The sequence below is a fragment of the Pseudorasbora parva genome, chromosome 7 (assembly GCF_024679245.1).
Source record: "Pseudorasbora parva isolate DD20220531a chromosome 7, ASM2467924v1, whole genome shotgun sequence".
NCBI lineage: Eukaryota > Metazoa > Chordata > Actinopteri > Cypriniformes > Gobionidae > Pseudorasbora > Pseudorasbora parva.
Window position 1 is genome coordinate 29597872 of NC_090178.1, and position 21655 is coordinate 29619526.

The 21655-nt window shown below is 37.4% G+C and overlaps 1 protein-coding gene across 10 annotated transcripts in view; it reads left to right on the top strand.

The window, feature by feature from the left end:
* Window positions 1–21655, top strand: part of col14a1a (collagen, type XIV, alpha 1a) — a 177623-nt gene that overhangs the window by 52416 nt on the left and 103552 nt on the right. For 8 of the 10 annotated variants that reach the window (XM_067449025.1, XM_067449017.1, XM_067449019.1 and 5 more), the window contains exons 6-16: window positions 9481–9636; window positions 9788–9907; window positions 12006–12170; window positions 12464–12625; window positions 12708–12865; window positions 13648–13777; window positions 15946–16088; window positions 16331–16460; window positions 18542–18681; window positions 18954–19080; window positions 20093–20232. In XM_067449025.1, the coding sequence (XP_067305126.1) occupies window positions 9481–9636; window positions 9788–9907; window positions 12006–12170; window positions 12464–12625; window positions 12708–12865; window positions 13648–13777; window positions 15946–16088; window positions 16331–16460; window positions 18542–18681; window positions 18954–19080; window positions 20093–20232 (1571 nt within the window). The remainder of the gene's footprint in view (window positions 1–9480; window positions 9637–9787; window positions 9908–12005; window positions 12171–12463; window positions 12626–12707; window positions 12866–13647; window positions 13778–15945; window positions 16089–16330; window positions 16461–18541; window positions 18682–18953; window positions 19081–20092; window positions 20233–21655) is intronic. The other 2 variants (XM_067449018.1, XM_067449026.1) reach the window with 1 other exon arrangement.

Sequence of the window (21655 nt, forward strand, 5' to 3'; positions counted from 1 at the left end):
TTATTTTTTCTAAATCTGTTCAGTTTTGCATGATCAAAGATAATGCAGAGATGGTCCAAACTGCCTGTAGCATTTCATTCTTGAAAGAGGTGGGTGGAGTTATGAGGCGTTATCTACAGTTTGAGGATCCAATGGAGTTACGAGGTTTAGTCACACACCCAAATCAACAGACCGACGTAAAGGGTGACCATGACCAATAGTAATGATTCATGAAAAAAATGTAAAAGAAGATTCCATCTGACATTGCTAAATGATATTAGCCGAAAATACCAATATGTACAGATGTATCATGCGACTTGATACATGTGTATAGCATGACAGTGCCAAATTATTGTGTAATACAAGAAATGTCAGCACAGGCTAATTAATATTCATGAGCACAGCCTTATCCATGTAGAGACGTCACAATCCTTCTCTCAATCTAAAGCTTGTTTCACACCACTGTGCTCTCATCTCTCACAATGTTTTAGAACAGCTCTCTGTGTTTGAACTCTGATTCGCCTTTTTCTTCTTCTTGCCAAGTCACATCTTATTAGATATGAGATGACATGTTTAAATGTCTTAAAGGCCTGATTCAGGTTCTCCTGCCAACTCTAGGGAGAAGATGGAACAGGTCAGAAAGAGTGTGTTTTTAGATTCCCCAAAAGACCCAGAAGCTGCGGCATGCTATCTGTCCTTTTAGCTTATTTAGATGGAGTGGACTGATTAACTTTGTGTGCTCTTTGGAACAAAGGTGCCCATTCTTCAGCCCGGACATTGTTTGGCAGTTGGCTGTTGGCAGTTTTCTGCTGATGTCACAACCCATAGAATACTTGTCATGGCTGGCGGTCTGAGAGAGAGCTGAAGTTTGAGAGAGGAATAGTGTTGCTGTAATAAAAACGCTCAACAGAGGCTAGATAGATCAGCCGCTGTCCTATCACTTTTTCAATGATCTCTGTCTGCATTTTTAGGATGTAGAAAATGTTTGTGAGAGTTGTTAACCTTAATGGGCACTGTGGTATTTAAACATTCTCCCGAGAGTACCAGACCCGCTCTTATTTTGGCTGTATACCTTTTAACGCACTCCACTCTTCAGTGATTATATGCCTATGTTTTTCTCTCGCTTTATTTTTGTCTCTGCTTTTCTCTCCTGTTGATATGCTGTAGCTCTGTTATGTTCTGTTACTTTTGAAAGCTATTAATACTTGCATTAATCAAAAATGCATTAAACTGAAACCAAAGTGACTGAATACATTTATAATTTAAAAAAAGATTAAATAAATAATTAAATAAGGTGTGTAGTATTTATGACAATCTATTGATAGAACACATAGACACATGTTTTCAGTTATGTTTTAATTATCATAGAATGAGCCATTTCTATCTACTTACACCACGGATCCCTTTACAGTTTAGACCACCATGTTTCTACAGTATAAATGGACAAACTGCTCTACAGAATACTATATTCTCCGCTGTCGCAGACAACAACATATTTGTCCTATGTCGGCCACCGTAGCTCGCACTGTGTGCTTTGAGGTAGTGAGCGGTGGGCGGTTGCAATTCGCAACCTCACAACTAGATGCCTCTAAAATGTACACAGTGGACATTTAAAACATTTTATTAATCAAGAATCCTAAAATATGTCTTATGGTTTCCACAAAAATACTGTAAAAAGCAGCAGAACTGTTCAACATTGATCATAATAAGAAATGCTTCTTAAAGCACCAAATCAGCATGACATCACAGGAATAAATTACATATTAAAATGTATTCAAATATTTCACAATATTACTGTTTTTACATTATTTTTTGATAAAATAAGCCTTGGTGAGCTTTCAATCTTTCAATCTTTGAATAATAAATATTTAAAACATTATTTTATTATATTATATTTAGGGCTGTCAAATCGATTAATCACGATTAATTACATCTAACATAAAAGTTTGTGTTTAATTATATATATATATATATATATATATATATATATATATATATATATATATATATATATATATGTATATATCAGTGATGTCAACGTTAACACGTTAATGCATGCTCAATTTAAAGTCATTAATGTGTTACAGAAGTACTTAAAGCTGCGTCTTTAACCTAATTTTTGTCATGCAGTTAGATGAGCTTAAAAGTCAGGAGCACCTGTAGCCCTGGTATGAGGAAACTTCCTTTCTAACCCAGTTCTGCTTCTCTGTTTGTGATCAGGCCATTTTAAGTTATAAAACTCTGGGAAAGTGTTCAATGATCCAGTTATCGAATTCATTACACCGTCCAAAACAGCGCTAATGTAAAAAAGGCCAAACTGATTACATCAGATATCAGAGAGAATAGAGGCTCACGTTGTGTGTTTAGTAAATTATTCATTCCAGTGTGTGCTTTGCTTTAAAACAAATTATCTGAATACCTCTGTCGTATTCTGCGGTTTGTTTCTGAAGGGCAGTTTTTATGATGTACAGGAGTGAGGAGTCGTACAGTATGAGTGTTAGAGTCTGTTATATTGATGCACAAAGAACAAGCTTGCAGAAAATACAGTTTTGTGGCAATCACCCTTTAATCTGATTGTTTGCTATATTGGATATAGCAAATGCTGAATATATGAATGTGTTTAAGGAGATACATGGCATATGCTTAGGTCCCATGGCATGGATTTTTTATTATATTATAATGTTTCCTGAGGTGTACTTATATTGTTAGCATGGTTTTTACATTAAAAAAATGTCATAATTTAGAAATAAAAGGCATTTTTTCTATATGATATTGGCCCTCTGCCTTGAATGCTCTGTTTCAAGGGGCGTGTCTGCTGTAAGACTTCAGTGAAAACACCCTCTGTTGTGATTGGCTGACATCTTTGCATTTGAAATGAGTATTAGATTATGTGGCAGAGGGGGCGTGGTTTAATGAGGCGCACGCAGCACTGCCAGTCCAGAGAGAGATGTAGAGCTGGGGAAAGATTGCTGAGGTGTTATTGTACCGAGTTGTTGAGAGTGCTGTGAGCGCAGGTTTATTTGTTTGCATCTGAAAGCTCCAGTGTTGAACAGTAACGTCGCTACAAGTAGTGATGCTCATGCTATAGCTTAACTACATTTTTCAGTAGTGTGGTGTTAGTGTCACTGATTTCTCAATCAAATAGCTTTTCAGTAGCGAAGCTTTTTTGTTGATCAAGTAGTGCGGTAGCGACCATGACAAGCTAACATAACGTTACATTTCCCCAAGCATTTCTGAAGCTCAAGCTCAAATTGGAAACACAGCTGCTAAGTCGCCGATATACTTGACTTTCTACGTTCCTTTCTGCCTTGCGCAGATGCGCACAGATGAGCGCGAGAGCGTTTCAAAGTACTCCTTTGGCAGTGAGGGCGGAAAGACGGGTTCGGTCATCATCTAGTTGATGTTTGTTTCTGTGCGCTCAGCAGGTCTTGATTATTTTGCAACTCAGCTTTGAGCTGTGGTGAGTTGTACATTTTCTTACAGTTTCCTGCAAAAGTACCCGAGTATAAATTGAGCATAAACATGCAAACACAGGCACGTATGCATATCATACACATACAGATGAACATACACATTCTCAACACCTGGTTTTGTTAATATTATGGATCACATAATATTAACAAATGTTTTTGTTGCCAAATTGATTTTGGAGTTTTTGAATAACTAAAAAAGTATGCATGTCTATCTGCTTGACTTTTATTGATCACTGAGATACCATTGATATGAATGAAGTTGGTTCAATATACAATTAAATAAACAAAAAGTAGCTTAGATGTAGTAAACTACTTTTGCCAAGTTGCTGTAGCTTAGCTTGCTTCATTTCACAGGGTGGTAGCTTTAGTGTGAGTGAAGCTTAATTTAATGTAGAGTAACTGGTAGCTTAGCTCACTACATTTTCCAAGTAGCTTGCCCAACACTGGAGAGCTCTAAATAAACACGAGTGCAACGTTATTTCTCTCACAAAATGCTTTCACCACAACTAACAAAAAACACTAGCCTAGAAATCTAGACGCACTCTAGTGGCAGCAAATCTACTCTGCCGCGAGTATCATCTAGCAACTCTCAATACACGTCTGAGCTGTAAAAACCAAACTCTGGTCAGTCCAATCACATCGTGTATAGATTCGGTGGGCGAGGCTTAACATGATGACGGCCGAGTTGTGCTTGCGTGCTACTAGTAAACATAGAAGCTGGCGGTCAGCTTTGAGCTTTCACCGCGACTCTGGAAGAGTTTAGCTTTTCTCTGAGTAAACAACAAAGAACGGCACTTATTCTTAAAAAGGAAGATGTGATCAGAGTTTTGCCGACCAGATACGGTGAAAGTTTAATCTGTTAACTAGCTCCGCTTCACCTTTGTTGCTCTGGTTGGTTGTAGAGCTATCCTATCGCACGCAGAGGGAGTTTGAAACACAACCGTTTATCCCGCCCCTCGAATTGAGCCCTTCAATGGTGAGTTTCCAGACCAAACATCTTGATGAGGGTCTGGATTGTTAGGTTAAACAAACATGACCTAGACATGAATACAGTAAGAGCTTCTGTTGTGCAGTATATTGGCAGTTTGGATAAGTGTGCACTGCAGATATACGTGTGATTGACAGATCCGAACATTATAAAGAGTGTTCTTTGATCGCTTTCTGTAGTTTAATCATTTAAATAACAGATTTGTTTCATGCTACTAACAGAAATGATGTGAAGTTGAAAGTTTAAGTCACTGGCTTGATTCACGGATGCATCAAGACAGCCAGCGGCGGGACTGACAGTTTTAAATGATTTAGAAGGAAGTCCGTGTGAACTTGAATGATTAGCTACACATTAGAATTCACTGATCCTAGATCAGGCATTAATGAACACAGTTATTCAATGTTTGTGGTGGTGCTGTCGCATCCATTTGGTAAAACCTGTGCTGACATCGCGACTGATAAACTGAATCCATTCTCTACTAATTCTCTTCGCGGGCAAAGCAGAGGAAGGGGAAGAAACCTTTCCTGGTATGACGTAATAACATTAGAATTCAAGATCAGCTCGTCTGATCTCTCATTTTCTCAAAGGCAGAGAAAGACAGCCAGAACTCGGTTTACATCGATCAAAATTTCTAGCGACTTGGGGACAACATTCAGGCTGGGGAACTCATATTAATTTTGATAAACCTCATAAAATTAAAATTTCATGCCATGGGACCTTTAATAAGTGTACACGTGTGATTAATCATGATTTTTTTTATCGATTTACAGCCCTATATGTTTTTATATGTATATAATAAGTAATAATATAAGTATATTATATAGCCTGCTGGGCAATCGATTAATCGCATCCAAAATAAAAGTTTGCGTATATCTAATGTTTATGTGTGTACTGTGTATAATTATTATCTTTATATAAATATACACATATATTTAAGAAAAATATGTTATATTTATATAATAAACATTTATATTTACATACAAGATAAATTATAGAAATATACAGTATATAAATTCAAATATTTCTTTAATATATGAAGGAGCATGTATTTATACATAATAATTATAATTTTATGTTAAATGTGATTCATAGATTTGATAGCACTAATCATATTATATTATATTATATTATATTATATTATATTATATTATATTATATTATATTATATTATATTATATTATATTATAAACAACATTTAAAATAAATCTTTTTTTAGTTAGATTTAGAGTTTGAGAAGAAAATCACATTTCCTAACCTGTTGAGTGTGTTGTATTCATAAGAGCTGCTTGTAGGTCGCACACACATGATTATTTTAGTGAGACTGTCAGCATATTAAGAACCTCTCCAGATATCAAGCAGTCTCTTATAACCTCAGGCTTCCATATCTTTGTCCCTTCAACATCCCTGTATTTCCTAATGACTTGACCTCAAAGAGAGTTGAAACGTGACCAAAAAGACATACTTACTAAAAACTCACTTATTATTCAATGTCTTGAAAGAGCAAGGGATCTCCTTCCCCCCACATTAGTAGTCTAGACACCCCAGCGACAAGGGAGTGAAGATAGCTGACAAATTTTTGACACGAGGGTTCTGACAGGAACAGCAAGAGCGCCTATTCGGTAGTTAATCTTAATATGAATCTAATGAGAACAATAAACGTGACCTGCCATGGGACGGGACCTGCCCGTGGCATCTCAACTCTAGTGAATATTTCATATGTCTGGAGACGCCATGGCACACGCAGGCAACGACATTGAATCCAGAAAAGGCATAATTAATGAAGCTCTGCATGCGTAGTGCATTTATCATACCGCCACTGCTTTGATTTTGCATTCACGAAGGATGCGAAAGAGTTGATTGCATTGTCTGTGTCGTGCTAATCTCATTTGCTTGTCTCTTCTTCTTCTCCTCCAGCATGCGTATGATTGAGAGCTCCCGGAGGACGTCCCGCAACAAAAAGAGCTTGTGCAGCCCAACGGCTGTGATCACTTGCATGCAGCTGCAATGCAGCAAGCGCTTCCATGGCATTCTATTGCAATCGCATGACCTTTATGGGTTTTCCAAGGCGGCAATGAGGAGTCTGTTGCTTAGTAGATAAGTCCAGGGGCACTTAGGGCTTAATGAATCGATGTTGCTGGGTCTGATGTATCCTCACCTCTGAATCTCAGGATACAATCAGCCCTGTGCTCTCTGATAGAGGAGCTAACGTGGATTTGTGGTACAGAGGCTCTCAATGGCTCACTGATAACAGCAGAAGATACCTGTGTCTTAACAAGCCACTCTTTATGTAATGGCATGGATCGAACTTCCCCACTATTTGCAGACATAAATAGGTAGAGAGGAATTAAGAAGCACAGGAGTTAATTAAACAAATCTTCCAGCAATCGAATAGCTGTTTTATTGAGTGTTTTCTCAAAGCCAAATCATTTCCTTGTGTTAAAACTAAACTGATTCAACAGACATGCTCAATAAATTTACCTACCATGATGTGTTTTTTCAGTACCTGTCTAAACCATAATAATTTACTCAAAAAATGAAATTATTTTCTTTATTTAAAAAAAAATCTATTAATATTTTAATATACAGTGCCTTGCGAAAGTATTCGGCCCCCTTGAACTTTGCGACCTTTTACCACATTTCAGGCTTCAAACATAAAGATATAAAACTGTCATTTTTTGTGAAGAATCAACAACAAGTGGGACACAATCATGAAGTGGAATGAAATTTATTGGATATTTCAAACTCTTTTAACAAATCAAAAACTGAAAAATTGGGCGTGCAAAATGATTCGGCCCCTTTACTTTCAGTGCAGCAAACTCTCTCCAGAAGTTCAGTGAGGATCTCTGAATGATCCAATGTTGACCTAAATGACTAATGATGATAAATAGAATCCAGCTATGTTTAATCAAGTCTCCGTATAAATGCACCTGCACTGTGATAATAATAATAATAATAATAATAATGCGTTCGATTTATATAGCGCTTTTCAAGGCACTCAAAGCGCTTTACATTGAAGGGGGGTTCTCCTCAACGGAAATTGCCAAGCAGGCTACGGGAAATTGCCAGGCAGCTTGGTGAAAAAAAGTCCACTGTTGGAGCAATCATTAGAAAACGGAAGAAGCTAAACATGACTTTCAGTCTCCCTCGGACTGGGGCTCCATGCAAGATCTCACCTCATAGGGTCTCAATGATCCTAAGAAAGGTGAGAAATCAGCCCAGAACTACACAGGAGCAGCTGGTCAATGACCTGAAAAGAGCTGGGACAGACGTTTCCAAGGTTACTGTTGGTAATACACTAAGACATCATGGTTTGAAATCATGCATGGCACGGAATGTTCCCGTGCTTAAACCAGCACATGCCCAGGCCTGTCTTAAGTGTGCCAATGACCATTTGGATGATCCAGAGGCATCATGGGAGAAAGTCATGTAGTCAGATGAGACCAAAATTGTGACAGCAGGGGCGTGGAAATCCACTTTGAGACGCGACTGAAGCGATGTTGTGAAGCTTCCCGTCATTTCTGCGTTCAAATGCAGCGCTGCCTTCCCGGAATGCTGTAGTGAAGCGTTGAAGTCGCTTGATGTCACCCATAGGAATAAAGTGGAGCGCGGCGTGCGACATAAGTGTTCACGGACGACTGGATCTCTACCTGAGAGAGTGTTTATGGGCGTGCATTTCCTCTCTCGCTCTAGTCACGCGCGCGCACCCTACGGGGAGAAGAGCCCGTACGGCCCATACAAGGACCTTCCGCTCTTATTAACGTCAAGTCGAGCCATACTCGAAAAAACTCTCCGAAACTTGTGAGAAACCGGAAGGAGTATTTTTAACACAGAAATACTCCATCAAACGTCCAACATTAGTTTTTGAAACTTTGTCTATGTTTAGGATGGGAATCCAAGTCTTTAACAGTGTAAAAAGCTCAGTATGTATGAAACAGCATTTCACCCCCCCCCCCTCCCCCCCCAACTGAAAATTGTCATATAAGAGATCAAAATTTGAATTATTCACTGAAAATGTTTTTGACTCACCCATAAGAGAGTAGTAATATAAAAAATTTTGGGAATGAATTGCTCTTTTGAGTCAGAGCTTTGATCCAGTTAACAAGATTGATGACTGCACTGTTTGATTCTGGTGGTCCCAACAGTTAGCAACTCATTGAAATAGAATAGATTATTTATGAATAATCTTTTTTTTTTGTCAGTTCTGCCAAAAAATCTCAAATGAAATAAACGTATATATATAAGATCTTATAAGATATAAGAGCTTATAGAAATGTGTTAGTCACAGATTAAGAGCCTCCATCGTCTACTCCTCGCTGCCATCTTTGTGTCAACGGGTTTCTCTGTATTCATGTCCACAGCTAGTTGAGTTTGGATAATGTCCCTGTTCTGTATTTCAACCCTCTGTAGATGGTGCCAAACACTAATGCTCTGATAGAGAAGACTTGTATCACGCTATAAGGCCTTGACGGCTAGTTCTTCTGTGAAAATAAATGATTGAGGGAGGAACAAAACAGACTCCCATGATGCAGTGCTGAGCTCTGTGGTCCTGCACTCCTCAGATTTACTGCCCGTACTGACACTTCATCACTTTACCCCCGCTGTGTGTATATATGTAGTTATTGCACAGTGGGACTGCCAGGAGTTACCGTCACACTCACAGAGACATAAACAGACATGATTTGTTTGAGTTCAAGATGTCATCAGTTGTCTCTAACTGGAGTGGATCCCTGAGCTGTTCTCTCTATTGCTGTTAATATTGTATGAGCAAAATTATTTTGCTTTGGTTGATTGTTACCGCCGTGCTCATAAATCAAACATGTTCTTCCCTGCCCTGTGATGATACTTTGTGCAATGATAAAGTGGTTCAATAAAACCGTATCTCCATTCACAGACTGCGGTGTAATTTGTGAGGTGGTGTTGAGTTTGTTTGTTTCTACAGAGGGCGATGTATTTGGATCTATAGCCATGTGAGACTGTATAAGTGCAACGAGGTTCACACTTTCTTTTTCTGTTTCTCTCTGTCTATCTCTCGTAATCCAGTGGATCAGTTTGTCTGCACAACTCCTGCCGTCGCAGATATTGTCATCCTGGTCGATGGGTCTTGGAGTATCGGAAGAATCAATTTCCGTCTGGTTCGCATGTTCCTTGAAAACCTAGTCAATGCGTTCGATGTTGGAATAGACAAAACCCGGATTGGTGGGTCCCATGAATTCATTCTTATTCACTTCTATTAATTCAATCACTGTTTTGACCTAAAATTAGATTTACAGTAAGTGGATCATTTATTAATTTAGATGATGTTTCAATATAAAGTGACAATGTGTCCCTTGGATGTGTTTTTTTTTAGGACTGGCCCAGTACAGCGGAGATCCACGAATTGAGTGGCACTTGAATGGCTTCAGCACAAAAGATGCAGTACTAGATGCTGTCAAAAACCTGCCTTACAAGGGGGGCAACACTCTCACAGGTCATTTGCTGTGTTTTTCCAGACTTTTTCCTTTGTTCTACAGACAGGAATACAACATATACTGTGCCTTTGGAAACTGTCACAACCGGTTCTATCATTTTTACCGTTTTACAAATTCCACATTGCTGTAGGGTTTACATTCACATAAATAAATGCAGTATTTTATACGTGTGCAGTTTTTCAGTGCAGAAACCTGCATTTAATTCACTAAACGGCCAGTCCAACATGACCAGGCTCTACAGGCGCTATTTAGTATTTCTTGTATTTGAGAATTTATTTTTTTGTACTTTAATTATGACTTTCAATTATGTAATTGTACTTTATTTGACACTTTTTGTAATTGTAATTTTGTTCTCACAGTTGTGACTATTTCTTGTAATTGTGAATTTAGTAATACGCCATTGCAACAATTTTTGTATTAATGACTTTAATTTATTGTACTGGAAATTTCACTTTTTGTAACTGCAATGTCACAATTGTTCAACATCATGTCTCAGAATTGTAACTTTATATCTCACAAATGTGACTGCATAATTGCAAATATATATGATAGAGATATAAAGTTGCAATTCTGAGACATGATGTTGAACAATTGTGACATTGCAGTTACAAAGTTGCAGTTATGAAAAAATAATGAAATTACGAGAAATAGTAGAATTTTGAGAAAAAAATAGGCTAAATAACAGAACAGAACAGTGGTGAACCAGTGACAGGGTCATGGGCGGCCAAGACTCATTGATGCACGTGGGGAGCAAAGGTTGTCTCACGTGGTTCCGGTCAAACAGACGCGCTACTGTACCTCAAATTGCTCAAGAAGTTAATGCTAATGTCTAGAAGTCCATGCCTCGATGGGTCAGAGCTGTTTTGAAGGCAAAAGGGGGACCAAACCAATATAAGAATAAGCCATAATATTATGCCTGATCGGTGTAAAAGTCGCAGTTGTTAAAAAGTAAATTGCAATTATGCGAAAGTCATAATTGTCAGATATAAAGTTGCAATTCTGTGCATCGTTAAAATAGGGCCCAATGTTGCAAATACTACATGAGATCATGAGATAAACACAATTACAATATATATACAGTATATATATATATATATATATATATATATATATATATATATATATATATATATATATATTGTAATTGTGATTATATCTCGTGACTATTTATCAATTATGCATGTGTAATACACAATTGCAAAAAAAAGGTAGTATTTGCAACATTGGGCCCTATTTTAACGATGCACAGAATTGCAACTTTATATCTGACAATTATGACTTTCGCATAATTGCAATTTACTTTTTAACAACTGCGACTTTTACACCGATCAAGCATAATATTATGGCTTATTCTTATATTGGTTTGGTCCCCCTTTTGCCTTCAAAACAGCTCTGACCCATCGAGGCATGGCCTTTTAGACTTTAGCATTAACAGCATTAACTTCTTGAGCAATTTGAGGTGGATGGACTGCATGGATGGACTGCATTTATATAGCGCTTTTATCCAAAGCGCTTTACATTTTGCCTCACATTCACCCTTTCATACACCGACGGCGATGTCTGCCATGTAAGGCGCCATCCAGCTCGTTGGGAGCAGCTGGGGTTAGGTGTCTTGCTCATGGACACTTCGACACTTGGTCAGGTGGAACCGGGGATTGAACCACCAACCTTCTGGTTTGTAGACAACCTACATGAACCACTGAGCCACTGCCGCCCCGTGGTAGGTATGAGGTACAGTAGCGCGTCTGTTTGACCGGAACCACGTGGGTCAACCTTTGCTCCCCACGTGCATCAATGAGCCTTGGCCGCCCATGACCCTGTCACTGGTTCACCATTGTTCTGTTCTGTTATTTAGCCTATTTTTTCCTCAAAATTCTACTATTTCTCGTAATTTCATTATTTTTTCATAACTGCAACTTTGTAACTGACAAATGCAAAAATTTATTGTGTTTACGACTTTATTTCTTGTACTGCGATTTCAGTATAATTGTTTAATGAGTTTATTTATCATAATTATGAATTTAGATCTTTAGATCTTGCAATTTGACTTTACTTCTTATTTTGAAATTCTTCAATGTAATATTTTAATCTATCTAGGTCTTGCTCTTACCTACATCCTGGAGAACAGCTTCAAACCTGAGTCTGGGGCTCGTACCGATGTTCCCAAAATCGGAATCCTGATAACTGACGGCAAATCCCAGGATGATGTTATGCCACCTGCTCAGACCCTGAGAAGTGCTGGAGTCGAGTTATTTGCCATTGGTATTAGATGATTCCTCATGCATCTTTGTGTAGAATAGTTCAACTAGTTTAATTTATGCAGTATTTAGAAAAAGTATCCGCCCAGTGTTAAATAAACATCCTCAGGCTTGTTGTATAAATGTTGCTGAGCTTTTCAGTGGTCACTTATGAATTTTATCACTAATAATTATTTGCAAAATCTGTCAGAAGATTGTTGACTGTCAACACAGATACATTATCAACACTAGCTATCTCCTATCCATATTCCAGAAACGTTGAATATGACCTTTTTGAATATGTGTGGTTGTGCGCAGGTGTGAAGAATGCTGATGAGAACGAGCTTATGGCCATCGCCTCTGAACCAGAGGACACACACATTTATAATGTGGCTGACTTCAGTATCATGAGCACTATAGTGGATGGTCTGACCAGGAAGGTGTGTAGAGGAGTGGAGCAGCAGGACAAAGAAATTAAACGTGAGTGTTTTACGTGCTGTTTAAACTTCCATTTCTTATGTGTGGAATGGGATCTAACGTCTCATGATTCCCTCATTGCCAGCAGATTCTGTCACTGAAGAGACTGCGTCCTCACCCCAGGACTTGGTTATTTCTGAGGTGACTGCACACAGTTTTCGTGTGTCGTGGACTCGTGCTTCTGGAAGTGTGGAAAAATATCGAGTGGTTTACCATCCAACCAGAGCAGACATTGTGGAAGAGGTGCCCAATCAGAGACTTTATGCTCTATCACAGCTTTCTAATATGTTACTCAACTATTGTGTAGTTATTTATCAGTGCTACAGAACATCCACCTACCAGTGGATGTGGAAGTGTAAACCTACCAAATCTACCACCTAAAAGCCATCACTTAAATACAAAGGACCAATAATAGGAAAATAAATAAAGAAAAAATTGAATGAATACATTATATATATTTTTTACTTTATTTATTTGTTTGATTTTATAATTGTAAGTTTAGTCCTCCATACACAAAGACTTTTATTTTATGGGCAAAGAATCACTGAGACTTTATAAAAATCTATTCATGGAGCAAATAAATAAATACAGGTTTGGAATAACATGAGGGTGAATAAAAAATTACTGAAAGGTTAAAAAAAATATTGTTTGTTTGGGAAGATAGTATTCATGTCAATTGATGTTCTCCGAATGTTCAGCAGTCTGTATTTAAAAGTCATTTTTGTCCTTTTCTTTCTTTAAAATAACCACTTTGATATTTTTTTTATCTAAAGCAATGACAGTCTTACATTTTTAACTGTGGCTTAAATGCCAAAATACTTACTAGTGCCAGTTTATTATACCTCTTTTATCTCCTTTGTTCTATTTCCAGTTTTTGTGATGGGTGTCATCTCAATACTATAAATATTTCGTGCTGCACTTTGCCACGTTATTTAACACTGTTGAGGCTTCTGGTCTTATTTTTCATAATCATTCTCCAAACTGCTGTGCTGGGCTTCACAAACCGCTGTTGTCTTGCTGTACAGATTGCGGTGGGCGGCATGGAGAATTCAGTCGTCCTGCAGAATTTGAACTCTCTGACTGAATATGAGATTGCTGTGTTCGCTGTGTACCGCAGCGCAGTAAGCGACGCTCTCAGAGGCAACCAGATCACGCGTGAGTCATCCTACAGAACATCTCAAAACACACGTGTTACAGGCTTGTATTCTTCACGATTTCACTGTAAAATAGTAATAACCCACAAACCACATGCCTATATTTTTCCTAAATACCATTTACTGTGCAATTCTATCAGAAGCTTCTTATATACAGTCTATTTCCCAACCACTACTTTATAGCAAATGCCTGTCAAATCATCTCAGCAAGACACGACTGAAGTCTGCAGTATTTAGTGGATGATTATTTGAAGTCTTTGGTTTGAGGTAGAAGATAGTGTTGTGGTAAAGGCTATACATGTGTGCTTGTTCCAGAATAAAACTCTTGCCTATTTCTGTTCCACTCCATCAAAGTCCTCTTTAACTATCACACTCTTCCTAAAATCCAACGCAGAAAGCACTTTGTATGATCAGAAATGCACACGTATCCAGACACCGAAAAAATGCTTTCATAATCAAGTATGTTTCCCCAGTAAAAGAAAATATTGTGCATAAATAAGAACATTAAATTAAATGCTAAATGGTGTTAGATAGTAAAAAATGTTTAAAAAATATATATAATTTCAATAATAATAATTAAAAAAATGATATATTTATATATATATATATATAAGTTAATTATTTTCCATAATGTAATGATAAAAATTAAACTTTCATATAGCCTATATAACATTCTTCTTTCAGGCGAATAAAATTGGAGTTATATTATAATGGCAGTGATTGTTGCTCTGTTTTTAAGTCCATAAAATTGCATCTGTCTTTCAAATAACATGCTCCACACGGCTCCGAGAGGTTAATAAATGCCTTCTGAAGTGAACTGATGCATTTGTGTAAGAAAAATATCCATATTTAAAACTTTATAAAGTAAAGTAAAGTATAAAGTAAAGTATTCATTTCGTATTCATTTTATGGAAAAAGTGTTGAAAGTGCATTTTTCAAGGCGCGTACGCATCTTGAACTCTGAGAAGGCACTTTCAACACTTTTTCATGGAAGGCAATCGGCTGGAACTTTACTTTAAATTATACCGATACATTATACCAGAACTTGAATGGAACTTTATACTTAATAGCTGTATACTAGAACGTGTGACTAAACCTCATAACTCGAGTGGATTCTCAAACTGTCTGCAAAACCTAAATCTATAGTAGCTCCACTCGTCTCACTCACAAATGAAGTGCTGCACACTATTTAGAGACCATCTCTGCTTTGCAGTGCAAGGATAAATAAAGAACTGGTTCTCTGAATAAGTACAGTGTTTTCATTATTCAAAAAAACACAATGTTTGTAAAGGCTAATGTTTTAGTATTTGAGGAGCTGAGAAAAGTGGGAGTCTGGTATTTGCCCTCTTATAGGCAATACAGCCTGTGCATATCTCATCATATTTTATAACAAGATTTTGGCCAAATGTATTAAACGACAGGAAAAACTGAGTGCCCAAGGCAGCTACAATAAACTTTGTAACCTGTAAGTTGATGAAAATGTAATGCTGCCTCAGATGAGACCATTCTAATGACTGAAATAACACAAATCTCCAACATTTGCTGATGAAAAACCTCTTAACTCTGTTTGAGCTTGATTTTTGGAAAATGTTGATAACATAATGACACATGCAAGTACCACAATACTAACTTTCACAACATAGTGTTTCAATTATTATTATTATTATTTTTAAATCCTGAATATTAGTGCTTCTAAACTAACCTGCAATTTTCGCTGTTTTCAAATGCACACCACGCTGGATATTACCTGCCATTTATTTTCATAATACTTTAACAGCTGGTGACATATCCTCAAAAAAACACCTGAGATCCAAAAACGAATGCCAGCGACTTACCTGTGATGACTTGACAACTGAGCGCAGGCATTTCACTCACATTGGATGCATCAATGTCACATTTGCATAGGCCGTACTATTTGAATTCATGATTGGTTGAATGTCAAATTAAAATATTAAACAGAACGATAAAATAACGTTATTTAATGGTAATTTCAAATTAGTGTTTCTGTTCAGAGTGATTCAACTTGACTTCGTTTCCGTGTTTTTGTTTTCGTTCCTTGAACCGGTTCAGAGTCCTGATTCACACACATGCAGACACAAACTGAACATGTTTGACTGTCCATCTATGTTAAGTAAAGTTGTCTGATTTGTATGTATGTGTGTATCTCAGTGGCTCTACCCACAGTGAGTGATCTCGAGCTGTACGAAGTGACAGACAACAGCATGAGAGCCCGCTGGAGGGATGCACAAGGGGCTTCTGGGTACATGATCCTTTACGCTCCACTGAGCACTGAGACTTCAGATGAAAGAGAGGTGAGGCTGCAAATTGTCTTTTTGAGTGTGCCTGTCTGTGTTTGAGCGGACGTTAATCCCGCGCTGGCATGATGACACTTCCACCAAAACAGTATCTTTACTGTTGCACTCTGTTCATGGGAGCTGTAGAAGAAGAATAACAATAATCACGTTTGAGTTCCCTTGGTTGCACTTTTTTTTGGTCAATGTTTCAGCAGCCTTTATGCTTCTCTAAAGGTGTTGCTGTTGTTTTTGTGATATAGCTAAAGGTGGATGAGACGGTGACTGATGTGGAACTGAATGGATTGATTCCTGACACAGAGTACACCGTTACGGTCTATGCCTTGTTCGGAGAGGAGGCCAGTGATCCAGCTACTGTTCAGGAGACCACCAGTGGGTGTCCAGGCCAATCTGTTTTCTCTCATGTGCTATTTATATAATGTCCAGTGATTAATGGCTCTGTTTTGAATTGGGTAGCACAGATAAAGTGGTTATTCAGAATAATGAACAATAATAAACACAATAATGAGTTGACCCAAGTAACAGGGCTGGGTGGTATAGATAAATGCAATAATATTTCAATCATTTTAGTCTTTTAATAATATTTCAAATACATATGTTTTGGTTCTGAAATGGTAGCCTGACAAGCCAGACCCACATGAAGATGTTTGGTCTGGGAACTCACCGTTGGGAGGGCTCAATTCGAGAGGCTGGATAAACGGTTGTCTTTCAAACGCCCTTTGCACGCGATAGGATAGTGCTACACCAACCAGAGCAACGAGGAAGGTGAAGCAGAGCTAGTTGACAGATTCAACTTTCGCCTTATTCGGTCGGCAAAACTCTCTCAAATATCGTAAAAAAAAAAAAAAATCTTAACCCTTTCCCGGCCAAACACGGAATTTTCAGTTATTTATGAGAAAACGCTTCACGGCCAAAAGCTAATTTTCTGTGTTTTCACTGTCAGACGCTAGGGGGGGCGCTATTACGCATCCTCTGAATGAGTACTGAATCTCCTGATCAAAACACACGCCAGGAAATCGCAGTAAAACAAGCAATCGCATGTAATCATATGCATATGTAAAATAACACGATTATCGAAATTAAACATCTTAAAAATCTACTGAATGAAATCTGGACCCAAGACAAGCTACAGGACTGTGCAAGCATTAGGGGTGTTGATAAACTCTATCTATCAGTAGTGTTTGATCATCGTTCTGAATCCTGATGTGGATACAGTCTTTCACAAAAACGGGATTTTCTCAGCTTTTTTTTTTTTTTTTAAATGTTGCTTTTTTATGTGTTTTAAGTGTTGTCAAAAAAGACTGCATAAAGCTAGAATAATAATAATAATTATTTTTTTGTTTTTGTTTTAATGAGGAGGTTCAGCTCTTTCTTTTGATATTCATAAAACAAAGTATTCTATGGGCTATACAATTTTTGTGAGAATGGCAGTGGCTGGCAACTTTTTAAAAACGTTGGCAGGGAAAGAGTGAAGAATGACGTTGTTCTTTTTTTAACAAGTCAGAGTCGCGACCAAAGCCGATTCGAAAGACCGTTGTTCGCCAGCTTTGTTTTTTACAAGTAGCATGTGGAACCGCTGCAACTCTGCTGTTATTATGTTAATCCCACCCACCGACTCTATACACAATGTGATTGGCCTGACCAGAGTTTGGTTTTTACAGCGTTCAAGCCAACGTAAAGTTGCTAGGCTAACCCTGGCTGCAAATTAGATTTGCTGCTGCTAGTGTGCGTCTAAATTTCTTGGATACTGAAATGGCTTAAAATGTTTCTTTTTTCTTTTTCGGATTGAACATGATTTCAACCAAACACTAATATAGCCAAATATGTTAAAACTATTTAATGTAATGGGCAAATTCTACATTAATTAGAAATAATCAATGCACATTTTCAAAAAAATTTCAAATATACATATAAATATACATTGTTGCTCAAAAGTCTTGTGTGGTTGTTAAGGTTTTTAATGCTTTTGAAAGATGTACTTTATGCTCACCAGGGCTGTATTTATTTGGTCAAAATACAGTAAAAACAGTAATATTTTGAAATATTATTACAATTTAAAACAACTGTTTTTTAATTTTAACATCCCGTGATGGCAAATCAGATTTTCAGCATCATTACTCCAGTGCATCTAATGCATCCATGCAGTATACATGTATAAAATCTTACTGTTTTGAAAGGTAGTGTATACATTTTATATTTAAAAAATACAATTCATGGATTTTCACTGATTCATTAAAATGCATCAAACTTGCTATATTGCATAAAAATGCTATAATGCATTTTTATTTTTGCTACCAAAGTTTAAATTAAAGATGCTAAAGCCCTAATTCTCAAGGCAAGGCTTTCATTGTGATTTTAAATGTTGTGACAAAGCCACTTAATTCCATTGCAGTAGAATTATTTTCAGAAAACAATATCTTGAATACTCAGTGATTGTCCATATCTTCCTGCAGTGTCCCTGAGACCTCCACGTAACCTGCGGGTCACTGAAGTTGACCACAGCTCTGTCCGACTCAACTGGGAAGCTGTGTCCAGTAAAATTAAGGGCTACCGTGTCTTGTATATCAAGACAGATGCTGTCCAGACCAATGAGGTGATCACTACTGCAGAACCTTCAATGCATGACAAGCATTTGTTTCACGGTTAAACAAACAAGTGCTTGTTTCCTCTCAAACCCAGTTAACCATATACAGTATAATTGAATATTAGTAAAATGCAATATATACATTGTATAAAACAATATTTTATTATTTAAATATACATTATTCATTATTATTTCAAATATTATTAAACACCATAATAATGTACCTACTCATTCCATAATTGTATGAAGAGCGATGCAATGTGTTTTTTTTCTCTCTTCAGGTGGAGTTGGGTCCCGTCACCAATGTGTACCTGAAGAACTTGTCGCCCTTAACAGAGTACACCGTTGCTGTTTTTGCTCTCTATGACGGCGGCCAATCAGAGCCCCTCAGTGGCGGATTCACTACAAGTGAGTCTATGATCCCTGCCAGTGAACTGCTTAAAAATGTTTAATGGGTGAATTGAGCGATTCTGTTTTGTCAGCTGCATTAAGGATGCCAGCACATCCTGAGCGGTAGGTGTGGATTAATGCAAATTATTTTCCCAAGCACAGAAGAGACAGGGCCCATTGGTATTCATTATAATGAGCACGGGCAAGAGCAAATCTCGTCTACTCGCAGCAATGCTGATTTAACATGTACATGTATGTGCATATTTTTTCTGAATTTTCCTCCAGTTGAATTTAAAATTTTCGCTGCACACATAGTCTGCAATTTACTCCACCTGGAAAGCGGGAATGGATGCTTTCTCGGTCATGGACAAAGCATCACTTTCTAGGCAGCCTGTTGCATTCAGTAATCATTGATTGACTGCTGGAATCTATAATAGATCTGGGCCTTCATTTCCTCAGTTTCATTGTTCTGTGGGTGTCCTGACTTTGTCATTGTAGTAATCAGGTTACGTGGTGAAATATCTAGGGAATCGTTTGAATTTAAAAATGATTGTTATGGTAAATGCCGTTCGCTCTGTGGAGATGAGAATGCTCAGCAATTCATTCACAGAGTCAAAATAAATTGTTTAAAAGATTAGTTCACACAAAAAGGAAAATTATATCATCATTTACTCACCTTCTAATGTCGTTCTAAAGCATCATGACATGCCTGTGGAGCACAGAAGGAGAAATGGTCAAAGAAACAGACCGAAATGAACGCATATGGAGTTATACAAATATATTTAATTCAGTATATGCAGTATTCCCTGAAAACAGCCTTTACTCTTAAACGATATTGTTTCAAGTAAATGTATCGGTTTTAAGGATAATTTATTATTAGTAGTAGTATTTTTATTATTAATATCATTATTTAGAGAGAACTACTCTTTTAATTTGTATGTAAACAATTATAATTTTTGATAATAAAACAGACTGTAGTTCAGCAAAGGATGCTGGATTTCTTACCCGTTCTTGATTCTGTCTCAATCAGAGCTTGTGCCAGCCCCCTTTAGACTGATGACATCAGAGGTCACGTCAGAGAGTTTCCGGGTGAGCTGGTCACATCCTGCCAGAGATGTGGTGCTCTATAAGATGGCCTGGTCCCCCACTGGAGGAGAAGACATGACAGAGGTCAGTCATTTACAACAATAATGATTAGTGATGTGCTAGATCTTACTAACAAGGTAGGTAAGAAGGTATATAATATAATATAATATAATATAATATAATATAATATAATATAATATAATATAATATAATATAATATAATATAATATAATATAATATACAGTAATATAATATGATATAATTAGTGATGTCAAAATTGTAGACTTGTAGATGTGAAGACCTGGCAACCCTGAGTGGCGCCCTCGTGGAAGGAAGCAAACATCGTTGTACTTCACAAAGAGGGCAAAGATCCTGCTGAATGTCAATCATATTGGCCTATTTCATTGTTAAATTGTGATTTACGCATATTAACTGCCATTCTCGCAAAAAGGGTACATAATATTCGTCAGTATTAGTATTAGTATTAGTCAGTTTAAACAACCAGATTCATTCCAGAGAGATCGTATGGAGATAACCTTCGTAGAGCGTTAGATAATATTATGAGCTATACAAAATCTAGAGGTGCAAAGGCATTGTTCTTATCACTCTACGCACATAAGGCATTTGAATGGGTATCTCGGCAGTATCTGATCCAAACTCTTAAACGGTTTAAATTTGGCCCCAATAAAGTGGGTTCAAACACTCTACACAAATCCACTCACCCCAGTAAGAGTTACGGATGCAGATCTGGGCGCTTTACTCTAGAACTTGGATGCAGACAAGGCTGTGTATTGTTTGTTATCAGCATTGAACCCCTTGCTCAACTCATTCGGGGCGACAGTGCAATGAAGGGAATTGTAATGGCCGATGATGTCCTACTTGATTATGTCCAACTTACACAAATACTCAAAAGCTCATTCTCAAGTATGGGTAGCTACTACTCTGGATATAGAGTGAATATGGATTAAACTATGGCAATAGATGTTAATGGTCAAATTTCAAAACTAATTCAAATTAAAAGCAGATTGAAATGACACAAGAATGGGTTTCACTGGACAGCTCCCCCTCTCTCTCTGATTGGCTGTGTTGAATCTATTCACATTTACATTTACATTTAATCATTTAGCAGACGCTTTTATCCAAAGCGACTTACAAAAAAAGGGGAGAGTAATAGAAGCAACGGAACAGACAAGGCCAACAACCTGTAAGAGCTGTAAGAAATCTCAATTAATTAGCACAATACACAATGTTTTTTTTTTGTTTTTTTGTTTTTGTTTTTTTTTATAAAAAGACAGACATCTACAACAAAAACTCACGTCCGCACAGTGCCGAACACTGGATTTTGATAGCTAAGATAGCTACAACCCATTAGGACTAAGGCTGTTGCCCCAGCTGTTGTCGTTAATGAAGATTCAGTGGCCCAATGGGTTGGTTTTGTATTCTAGCTAAACGCGCAGCAATAGCCATCTACAACAAAAACTCACGTACGCAATATACAGAACACTGG